This window comes from Microtus oregoni, unplaced genomic scaffold (assembly GCF_018167655.1).
Source record: "Microtus oregoni isolate MIOR12 unplaced genomic scaffold, Mior012 000014F_ref0000157, whole genome shotgun sequence".
NCBI lineage: Eukaryota > Metazoa > Chordata > Mammalia > Rodentia > Cricetidae > Microtus > Microtus oregoni.
The window spans coordinates 21,326,537-21,338,861 of record NW_024543073.1 but is presented as its reverse complement, the minus strand read 5'-3'; the positions used below and the strand labels follow the sequence as shown (position 1 = coordinate 21,338,861).

Sequence of the window (12,325 nt, the reverse complement as noted above, 5' to 3'; positions counted from 1 at the left end):
GGGTCATTCCATTTTATAAAATTTGTTATGAAAACGTTCACATTAAAAACAGCAGTTCACAGTGACCTTCATAAGTGCTTGAAGCCATTAGTAGTATATGAAATAAGTTTTCTGAGTCTAATGTTCTGGGGAACAAGTGCCCTCCCCTTCTTTGGGAATAAGATTTGATTTTCTTTTTAATTATGTGTATGTATGTGTCTGTGTTGGGGTGTGAGCTTGTGGGTGCCGGGGCTTTTGGCAGCCAGAGGTGTTGTGTATTTCGGAGCTAGGACTCTGGGTGGTTGTGAGTCTCTCAGATTGGAATCTGGGAAGTGAGCTCATGAGGGCAGTCCACAGGACCTGCTGAGACTCATCACTGAGCCACCCCCTGCCTGCCCACTTTTCATCCTTTGGTGTTTCCTTAAATTCTGTGCCTTTAGTGCTTTATGCTGCTTATTAGAAACATAAGCTTATTTAATTTCCTTTTTGATGTCTATACTGTAATATAAATTCTGGCTGTCAGAGATGGAAGTCCATATTTACTCCAACTTTTTATGTAAAAAAATTTTAAACGGAACTTGACATTAGCAAACATGGCTGATTAGGGAACTCCCAGGTCTGTCCTAGATAGAGATATGTGATAAAATGAGGTAAAAAACAAAACAAACTTTTTGAATGGATTCTGGGACAGGTTCAGGGCCATGCTCAGTAACTTAAAATTTTTTCCCTTTGGTAATTCTAGGATATCTCTGTTAAATAACAAGCTGATTATATGGCTTGCAGAAGGAAATCAGTGAGTAGCTTTTGTTTATTTATTTATTCATTGATGCATTCATTCATTCATTTACTTATTTATTGTTTTGGTTTTTTGAGACAGGGTTTCTCTGTATAATAGCCCTAGCTGTCCTGGAACTAGCTATTGTATATCAGGCTGACCTCAAACTCACAGAGATCCACCTGCCTCTGCCTTCTGTGTGCTGGGATTAAAGGTGTGTGCCACCACTGCCTGGCTCACCTAAATTTCTTGATACTTGTCAAAGTAAGTGTAGACAGTGGGTTATAGTGACCCCAAGCACTTCCTATGTGTATCTTTGCCATTGAGGGTTACTTTCTTTACTTTTGTGATACAGATTCATGGAAAAGTCACACAGAGTTTTAATAATTGTCTATGTGTTAATGCCACAAATGCCTTTATACACACGTAGGCTTTCTGTCCTGGTAATCAGAAAGTTGGCTTGCTGATGCTTGAATCCTGGGTCTTGGGAGCACAAGCTGTAACCTTTGCCTGTGGGCCACTAGGGCCACAGGTCTTTCTGTGTTTCCTTGATTTCTTTTCTCTAGGTGTTGAATTGCTGGCCTTGCCTTTCTGTTGTGTGTGGCGCCCCTATTTCACCATTAGTTCCTCTCCAGAGGCATCCTAACAATACCTTCTGCTAGTGTTCCCTTCTGTTATTTTCTCCTCTTCTTTTTGTCTGTCTGTTTTGAGACAAGGTCTTAACTTTGTAGTCCAGGCTGTCATTGAACTTGGACTCTTCCTGTGTCAGCTTCATGAATGCTGGGATTACAGGTACACACCAGAACACACAGCAATAGTAATATTATCTTTTATTATTATTAATTTATTTTTTACTTTTTATGTGTTTGGGTGTTATGCCAGCATATATGTCTGTGTACCATGTGTGTACCTGGTGCCTATATTTGACAGAAGAGAGTCAGATCCACTGGAACTGGAATAACAGACTGTTGTGAGCCTCCCTGTGAGTGCTAAAAGTCTTTCCCAGTCTTGGAAGATCATTCAGTGCTCTTAACCACTGAACTATCTCTCCAACCTCAGTTGTTGTTGTATAATCTTTAAATAACTCTCTCATACAACTTTGTCTAATGGTTCTAATGCTTCCTTTAAATTAGATATAGATATTTGGGTATTGATAGAGACTAAATAATCCTTAATAAAATTTAATGTGTTTATATAGATCTTTAAAATTCCATTTTCTCTTTCTTTCTAAATAATTGAAATGCGAGTTTCCCAGAGCCCTGGTTCCCTACTCTTAATTCAGAACACAAATGTATGTACACATGTCTTATTCTAAGTATCGGAATTCCCTGTTGATTAAGAAGAAGCTTCAGAGCCAGGTGTGGTGGTTTAGCCTTTAATCCTGGCACTTGGAAGGTCGGCCCGGCAGATAGATCTCTGAGTTTAAAGCCAGCTTTCTCCACGTAATAAGTCCCAGGCCTTACTGGGCTATATGGTGAGACCCTGTCTCAAGTGGGTGGGCTTTGCTGATTTATCACTCTCATTCTAGAATTTCTCAACATATTATAAAAGCTTTGCTTTAATCCATTTGTTTTTAACACCCTAAGAAGAATTAAACTTATCTATTTCAATCCCAGGCACATTTGCTTCCCTGCCTGTAATGTAACCTTTGTCCCAGGGGTTAGGATGAGGAGCGAGGGAATATATGAGAAGTCACTGTCCCTTCTACTTAGGGTGGTTTAAAATTTCCTGCTTTGTGATTGAGTACTGTTCTAAAATGTATTTACTTCAGCCAAATGTACCTTTTTTATTCCCATTAGTGGATCTGGGATAATCGCAATCCCTGTTTCTCAGGCGTTTGGACTTTGTGCCCTGATCAGCATGGCCATGTGCACATTTTATTCTAGGGGAATTGAAGAGTGCTCTATGCAGGTCTTCCATCCCATTCGTAGAAACAAAGACTGGAAAGGGCTGAACTCTGAAAGTATGTTTCTTGTATAGTAAGCTGAGCATACAGCTAAACATGGAAATGAGCAGTATTGTGGGCGATTGAACACTGGATTCCATAGATGCTCAACACAAAGCCTCTGTGCACAGGTGTTTCCATAATCGTGATGTATTGAGGAGATTCAGTGTTCAGTGGTCCTCAAACCCACACGTCCACCTGTGGGGTACAGTGGCTGCTGGACTGTGGTATGAAGCACGCAGAGCAAGAGCAGAGCAGTTCTCTCGTGGGGGCGGTGTCTCACACCCATGTGCATACCTGTGCGGTATATTGAATTCTGGGGGTAAAATTTCACTTTTTCTTTAGAAAAAAACTTAAAAGGTGTTCCTACTGTGTTTGTTCTTGCCCATATGTTTTCTGTAGTGAATAAATAGCTGATTATCTGAATAGTTAGGGTCCTGCTAACCACGTACTCTCTCTGCTCTTATTAGAGGTATCTCACCTAATGTCAGAGAGGTGTGCCATAAATACAGAAATGTGATGACCTGTTTGTGCCTCCCCAGAACCCCCAGTGAAACTGTAATCCTTTATGTAGTGGTATTTGGAAGGAGCCTTTTAGAGGTTATTAGGTTTAGGTAAAGCTGTAAGGGTACCTTTAGAGCAGTGATTCTCAGTCTTCCTGATGCTGCAGCTGTTTAATTCAGTTCCTCATGTTGTGCTGACCCCAAGCATAAGATTATTTCATTGCTACTTCATAACTGTAATTTTGCTACTTTTATGAATCATAATGTAAATATCTGATATGCAGGATATCTGATAGGTGATCCCTTTGAAAGGGTCGTTTGGTACCAAAGGGATCACAGTCCACAGGTTGAGAACCATTGCTTTGGAGGGACTTAGTGCCCTTGTAAGCAGCTGTGCCAGAGATTGCTTCCTCATGTTTATATTGTGTGAGATGCACTTACCCTGCATGAGGTGGCTATCTGCCAATCAGGAAGAAGGCTTCTTCAGGCCCCAAATGCTGTGCTGATCTGAGATAATAACTGGGGTTGACCAGTGCAGTGTCTCAGTTTACAGGGGTCTGTCCTGGATGCTCCCGTGCAGGAGTCAGGTTTCAGCCTTCAGGTACAGTCTAAAGCCTCAGCATGCTGCAAGGATTGTGTGATTTTGGTGTAAGTCCTAAGGTTGTTGTGGAATTCAGATGGCTGGTGGTCACAGGCGCCAAGTAGTAAAGGGGAGGGGCAATAGGACAGAGAAGAGCAGTTCCTGAGTTCAGGTCAGCCCTTGCTTTGAACCTGTGAGACTCTGGGCAGTGTATGCTTCTTTATTTTCTGCCTGTGAAAGGTGATAAATCCATGCTTCACCTCCAGACTAGTGAGTTTTGAGGATTAAAAGGTACATTTCTGCTTGCACTTTACTGTATCAAGAGACTTGTGGCTCATAATACCGTTTGTTTCACACGGCCCCCTGTCATTGTTCACTCTAGGCAAGTATATTTCTCAAAAATATTTTCCTGTCATCAAATTTTAGACATAAAATATTGTTTGTGGTTTTAGCTATTGCTAACTTTTTCTCTTTGTTGCTTGTGTAAACTGACAAAAAGATGATAGTTTGTATTTATTTCTTACCAAACTCAGATGAAGTGTCTGTCTGCCTCTCATCTTAATCTCCGTGCAAAGCAAAGATTTTCCTCAGAGTCTGTGAGCACTGTGTTTGGAGCTCAAGGTAGAAGGTCTGTACACAGTATTATTGTGTAAGTCTGGTTTCCCACTTCATGGTGTCCTTCCTACAGTGTACCAGGGGTACGTTGACTATACCTCTTCCAAAGTAAAACATTATTTGTGGTTTTGCCTTCAAGAAACATTCAGTGTCATATGTGTGTCTTCTGAAGTGAGTGGAGCAAAGTGAAGCTATATTGATTTTTTTGTTTGTTTTCATTAGCCATTGGCTTTGGAATGGTTAAGTAGAGAGGTCCTATTTTCACATTCTATAGTTAAGATATTCAAACTCGCTGTTTTTGTTTTCATTTTTAAAGCTTAGATTGTACAAAGCGAGTCATCGGTTCACAGTCAAATGAGTTGGAAGTGATGGGATTTCTCTGTATGCCCTTAGCTCTCACACGTGTATCTGTACCTTTAAATTTGGAAGCCTACATTAACGCATGATTATCAGCAAAAGCTGTGGGGTTCACTTCATTGTGTTTATCATGTGCATGTTCCACTGCAGGAAACAATCCTCTGGGCTCTGACAGGTCATATCTTTTTTGATGTGGTTATTCCTTAATGCCATACGATATTGACCATCTTTTCATTTGGTTGTTTGCCATCTTTACTCTAAAAAATGATTTTCACAATTTAATACACGTATAATATACTCTGATCATATTTCTTTTTACACACCCCCACACACATAACTGAACCCTTTCTTCTTCCCAAAGTGCTGCATGCACTTCTGTGTGTTTTGTTGTGTGCCTACTGCGTTTCATCAGGTCTGCTGCATGAACATGAGTATGAGATTATTTACTCTAATAAAGGCAAATTACCAGAGACTACACCACCAAGGAATTTGACTGTCCCTACCTGACATATAACTGCCTGCATTTTCTCAGAGGGATGTGGGGACCCATGAGCCCATCTCCATGATGCAATGTCAATGGTCTTTTGCAGGTTCCTTCACGACATGTCATAGAAGACAGCTCTTCATGTCGTTCCTTCTCATCCTTTGACTCTTGCATTCTTTGCTCCCTTGATTTGTGGATGGTCTCTGGAGGGGGTTGATAGATGTGTGTGTGTGTGTGTGTGTGTGAGAGAGAGAGAGAGAGAGAAAGAGAGAGACACACACACACACACACACACACACACAAAGATGTGGGAAAGGATGGGGCTTGCTAGGCCTTTAACTATATTAAAGACTGGGCTACTTGTCTTCTTGTTGTCAAGGTTGAACAATTCTTGGCATAGTTTGAGTAAGGGCCCTCCCTATCTGAGGCTTGTCTTCTAATTCTCTTGACTTCATCTTAGTGAAGCAGAGGTTTTTAGTTAAGTCTAGTTTTTTTTTTTTTCTTGAGCCCTGGGTCCATTATTGAAAGAGGGAATAACGCAAGGGACCCTGTTTCTGCTCTCTTTCTTCCATGAAGTCTTGTTTCTCCTTCTTGCTTGTAGTTTATAGAGTGTAGGTCTACTCTGTAGACCTCAGTAAAATTCCTAATGAGTACTGAGAATACTTCAAAGTGCAAAAAATAGAGCTTTTGGGCTCTTTTCCCACAAATCATTTCTTTGGTTTTGTATCTAAAAGTTGCCATACCCAAGTACCTAAGTTGATCTGTGTTTTCTTTTATGTTAACCTCTCGCAGCTTATAGATTGTGCTTTACGTTCTGGTCCGTAGTTCATTATCAAGTTAATTTTTGTCGAGTTTTAGGCCTGTGTTCACATTCATTTATTTCCATATGATGATACCCAGTTTGGGAAAAGACTTTTTTTCCTTGCATTATTGTCAGTTTTGTGACAGTGGCGCTGTGTCCCTCTGAGTGTGTTTGTGGGCCTCCTGTTCTGCTCCATGGATCTGTCTGCACCACACTGTCTTGGATACTCCAGTTAGGTAGGCAAGAAGTTAGACTCACCATTTTAAGTTACAGAAAAATTTAAACACATAAATCCATGTGCAAGAATCTATTTAGTCCCCTGTGTGCATCATCCAGCTCCCCAGTTCCTCTGCTCATGGAGTTTTTTGTCCTGTTTTATCCTGCAGCACTCCACAGTTCCTATGTAATTCTCCATCATAGCATTATATCTGTGTCTCCTCTGTGTTTAAAATACTTTATATAATCCACAAAGCTTTTCTTAATCCAAATTGGTTCCCATTTTTTAAATGAGATGAGAAGATTTAAAATAAATTTCTCTGTGTCTATTTCTGAGGGTTTCTTACCCTCTCCCTCCCTTGCTTCCTCTATGGTCCCTTCCTCCTTTTCTGTTGCTGTGAAGAAACACCAAGGCAACTTGTAAAAGGAAGCATTAATTGAGGGTTTGCTTGGAGGGTGAGTCCATAACCATCATGCCGGGGAGCAAGGCAGCAGGCAGGCCGGCACTGGAGCAGTAACTGAGAGTTTACATCCGATCCACAGGCATGAGGCAGAGAGAGGCACACTGAATGGTATGGGTTTATGAAATGTCAAAACTCAGCTCAGTGACTTGTAAGAAGGCCGTGTCTCCTAATCCTTCCCACAACAGTTACACCAACTAAGGACCTAACTTTTAAATATATGAGACTGTGGGGGCCATTCTCGTTCAAATCACAATTGAATAAAAGTTAAGCTCCTTCAACAGAAACACGTGTAGTATATTGATTGAATCTTTTAAATATTTTTGCATGAGTACACATGTGTGTGCAAGTGTACTCTCTCATGGGGTACATGGAGGCAAGAATTTGATGTTAGAATTTTTTTTTTCATTAGTTACCTTTTCAGTTATACATCTAGTTAGGGTTTCCGTTGCTGTGAAGAGACACCATGATCACGGCGACTCTTATAAAGGAAAACATTAATTGCGGTGGCTCACAGTTTCAGAGGTTTAGTCCATTATCATCATGGTGGTCCATAGCAGCATGCAGGCAGACATGGTATTGCAGAAGGAGCTGAGGCTGAGAGTTCTACATCTTGATCCACAGGCAATAGGTAGTGAACTGTGACATTGAGCATAGCTTGAGCATATGGACTCAAAGGTCACCCCCGTAGTGGCACTCTTCCTCCATCAAAGCCTAACTGTGCCGCCATTTCCTTTGCTGGCTATTTGGCTATTTTCTTTCAAACTACCACATTATAAAAATTTATTTTTTATGTGTATGAGTGTTTCACGTGTGTGTGTGTGTGTGTGTGTGTGTGTGTGTGTGTGTGTGTGTACGTGTACATACGTATACTATACTTTTACAATGCCATCAGGGGCCAGAAGAGGAATTGGATCTCTTGGAAGTAGAGCTGGAGACAGTTGTGAACTACCATTTGGGTGCTGGGAAGCAAACCTGGTTCCTCTTTAAGAGCAGTTTGTGCTCTTAACATCTGGGCCATCCTTAGAGTCCCACCATAGCCTTTTTAAAGGCAGAATCTTTCCCTGTGCCTGACGTGTGCTGTTGTGGCTGGACAAATGGTCCAGTGAGCCCTGGATCTCTTGTCTGTTCCACCAGTGCTGGTGTTGCCGGTGTGCTTTACCACATCCAGCCTCTGTGGGCTGTGGGGATCCAGACTCAGGCCCACAAGGTTGAACCATAAGTGTTTACCTATTGAGCCATCTCTGTAGCCCAATAATTGAATGTGTGTTGAATGTCTTTGGGGTAAGCACCTGTAAACTGTGCTTTTCTTTCCTTGCCTCTTGACCCTGAAACGTATAGCTTAGTTTCTTTTTCTTTGTTACCCCTTTTATCTATAGACTGAGAAACCAGCATACAAAGAGGACTACACTAATATGCACAGTGTACTCTGATACAGGTTTCATGTGTGGGGTAATACTGAGGGGCTTCCATCACAGCTCTCTTAGGTGTATGGGAGAAGCCTTTCTGCTTAGTGCTCCATTAACAGATGCATACACTGGAGCTGATTTCACTCTTCAGCTCACAAGTGTATTCCATATTGTAGAGGAAGCTCTGGAAATCAAGCAGTTCTACTAAAAATAGAACATTTATGACACGGTGCCTTTCAGTATGAGTGGAGGTGTGTTAGAATTGGTTTATTTTTTTATGTTTTTAAAAGGGTAATATCCTAACTAGAACATTTGGCAATTTCTTTTTATAAAGTTCATTTTAAGGTCTTTCAAACTCATTTGTTTTTACTCTTAAGCAGACAGACCACTTATCTTTCTTAATATAGCTTGTTTCGCTCTCTTGTTTAAGTAGCTTTTCTGCTCCTGGATATGGAAAAGTAAGATTCATTCCACTCATATAACTTTTAACAAAGAACGACTGTCTTTCAACTATTCAGTGATGTCAGAGGTGTAACAACTTTGAACCTCCACTTACTTAGTTAAGTATGTTATTTATTATCTTTAAGATAGCACGAATCTTTCTCCACTTGATGGGTCAGCGGTGTCACAAAGTATTGTCAGTCAAGTTGAATTTTTCTTAAAGATTGACAAATTTAATTAACTCTGTAATTGATTGCCAAAATTATTGCCCTTATATAAAAGTGACATAAAGATTGTCTGACGTTTCTATAAAAATTGTTTTACGCCTTAATTTCTTAAGCATAGGAACTGTATTTATTTTATGGTCTGCTCAGTGCAGGCTGCTGTAGCAGCTGTATGCTACATTGGGTACTGTACACAAGAAGCACTTGCTCTTCAGAGCTCTGCATACAGAGTCTCTGCTTCTCAGTGCTGATTTGTGCTGGAGACTGAGCCCTTGGATAAGCTTCACTAAGTGAACTTAATCTCAATAGAAGTTTTATAATACACATCTTCTATCAAGCGTTACAGCAAACAGTGACAACAGGGAAAGGTTGGTAATGCGGCAGCACTGACATTGGCCCTGTCTCCGTACACCCGTGCTTTCCCTGTCTCCGTACACCCGTGCAGGCCCTGTCTCCATACACCCGTGCAGGCCCTGTCTCCATACACCCGTGCAGGCCCTGTCTCCATACACCCGTGCAGGCCCTGTCTCCATACACCCGTGCTGGCGCTGTCTCCATACACCCGTGCTGGCGCTGTCTCCATACACCCGTGCAGGCCCTGTCTCCATACACCCGTGGTGGCGCTGTCTCCGTACACCAGTGCTTTCCCTGTCTCCGTACACCCGTGCAGGCCCTGTCTCCATACACCCGTGGTGGCGCTGTCTCCGTACACCCGTGCTTTCCCTGTCTCCGTACACCCGTGCAGGCCCTGTCTCTGTACACCAGTGCTTTCCCTGTCTCTGTATACCCGTGCTTTCCCTGTCTCCATACACCCGTGCAGGCCCTGTCTCCATACACCCGTGCAGGCCCTGTCTCCATACACCCGTGCAGGCCCTGTCTCCGTACACCCGTGCAGGCCCTGTCTCCGTACACCCGTGCTTTCCCTGTCTCCGTACACCCGTGCTTTCCCAGTCTCTGTACACCCGTGCTGGCCCTGTCTCCGTACACCCGTGCTTTCCCTGTCTCTGTACACTCGTGCTGGCCATATGTATTTGACATCCAGTTTGTGCCACTGTCTGTTCTCTAGTTAAAAGTCTCAAAAGACACATCCACAGCCAATCCCAGTTTAAACCTGTTGTTGGGCATTAGTTCCTGCCTCGTAGTCATGTACTGAGCTTTGTGACATCGATCTTTTCATTTCTCTCAGCCCCTCTTCCACAGTTTGGATTCCATAGAGAGCAGTAGTTGGTACAGATACATGCAGCCAGGTACAAATCTGTAACCGTAGTTCTTAGGACCTGAAGCTGGACTGCCAGATTTTGGTCAGTCTGAGATACATAGGAAGTCTCTTGCTGAAAGAAGACCATAAAAGAAAGAACCAAACTGAACTTTTGTAAACATGTAATAGGATTTTGAGTAAATATGTCTTTAATAAGTGGAGTCAGTTGTTTCATCTACAGGCAGCTGTTTTCTTTCTTTTTCAAATCTTATTGTCCCTTATTAAAACTTTAAAGTAGAGATATTTAACTTTTTGACTTTTCTGGGCCACATATAAATGTTATTTCAAGTTCTCCCTTCTATTTTAGGAAATTGTAAGAATTAATAAGTAAGAGTTTCTAGAAAAAATTTAAATAGCTCTATAACATCTTTGATTCTTGTGTGGGAAAATAGTAATGAAAAATTATTCCTTTGAAATTTTTTAACTAAGATTACTACCACAATCCTAAATGTTTTTAAGTAAAAAAATGTATTAAAATATGTTTTTCATTAAAGTAATATAATCAAACTCTAATAAAATATATTAATAATGAGGAAGAAACAGAACAGATAATTGCTTATTAAAAGAAATACTTATGAGCATTTTAGGATTTTATTGCCAGCTGTAGTTTTCTGTAGTTACAGTTTAAAAAAGCATTTTTATTATGTGTTATTTTCAGGTAGAGTTTAAATATGTTTGATTAATTTTGATTTAAGGTTTTAAGCGAGTGCTTATAGTCCAGCCATAGAAACTGAGTGCTTCACCCTTGATTATTTGCATATATGGATACTGGGGACTGAACTCAGGCCCTTAGCCTACAAGACAGGCACTTTGTGGATTGAGCTTCTCTCCAGCCTATTACTGCAGATGTTTTCAAAGGAATAATTTCTTTGGCTGTGTAATGTCTTGGCTGTTCACAGTCTCACCTAATCTTGGGGTTGGATTTGTTTTCTTCACAGGACGATGGTCTAGAAGACAACGAAAAGAATTTCTATGACTCTGAGGATGAAGAGAAGGAAAAGAGTAACAAGAAGAGGCCATATACTATGGATCCAGACCATAGGCTCTTGATTCGAAACACAAAGCCTTTGCTTCAGAGCAGGAATGCAGCGGTATGTTGAAACTAGGAAAGACCTGTTTCACAGATGTAAAGACCAAACATTGATTGAAAGTATGTACACTCAGTACTGAGCGTGTGACTGGAGCGTTCATACAACAGACACGTGTGATGGGTAGCTGGAAATGTGTGGGATTGAAGTTTTGAGACCCGAATCTGTATTGTACATGGTTTTTAGCCTTCATTGTTTTGAAACATGTAAAGCCAGATTTGTTTTAATTAAGAAAATAATGAATTATTTTCTTCATTTAGTAAATCTTCAAATATAAGGAACTTACTACTTTTTTCTGTACTCCTTTGAGAATTTAGTCTTTAGAAGTTTGTATACTTAGCAATTAGCAGAAGTTTCTATGGTACTACTAGTAATGTAATTCCAAGTCATCATTCAAAAGCTCAGTCATAGTAAGGCATAAATTCACTGATACAGCTAAAAGCATTCTTGTGCTTAGTGTGCCTCATCATAGGCATGAAGTCATTAATACAGTCAAACGCATGCTTGTGTTTAGTGTGCCTCATCTCCCTAATAGCTGCTACTCACTGAAAGTATCATTAACTTACTGTTAACTTCATTTTGTCTTGGGAGTTGGTTTTATGATTTAGACGTTTGCTGACAATGCCAGGTATTGAATCCCAGGGTACATGGTTGTTTCTGTGCATATGTGGGGTCCCTGCTCATTTGCTAGTGCACCATAGGCTGCCATGGTTCTGAGTGTATTATGTTACCTTGCCTTGTGTAAGAAAATTTAAATGAAGCCTGACTTTTGAAGAATTATGAAGATTAAAAAACAACAACCTTACTCTTATCAGGTGTAGTTGCTCATTTCTTCAGTCCGAGAATTCAGAAGGTAGAGGCAGGTAGATCTCTGTGAGTTAGAAGCCAACCTGGACTACATAGGGAGTTTCAGACCAGGTGTGACTACATAGTGAGACCCTGTTTCAAAACAAAGAAATATAGCTGGGCAGTAGTGGCACACACCTTTAATCCCAGCACAAGGGAAGCAGATCTCTGTGAGCTCAAGGCCAGGCTGGTCTACGTAGCAAGTTCCAGGACAGCCAAGGCTACACAGAGAAACCATCTCAAAAAACAAAAAAAAAGAAACACACACTTGTTCTTATGTTTGAAAGTGAATTTTGGGAACTCGTTTTAGAAAGCTTGATGGATCAGGGTAGTGACTGTATT

At 40.9% G+C, this 12,325-nt stretch overlaps 1 protein-coding gene across 1 annotated transcript in view; it reads left to right on the top strand.

Annotated features, from left to right (window-relative positions):
• The window catches only part of Ap3b1 (adaptor related protein complex 3 subunit beta 1), a 205,937-nt gene that overhangs the window by 70,338 nt on the left and 123,274 nt on the right, over positions 1-12,325 (top strand). Inside the window, exon 8 of the mRNA XM_041663539.1 lies at positions 10,988-11,140. Coding sequence (XP_041519473.1) covers positions 10,988-11,140 — 153 coding nt within the window. The remainder of the gene's footprint in view (positions 1-10,987; positions 11,141-12,325) is intronic.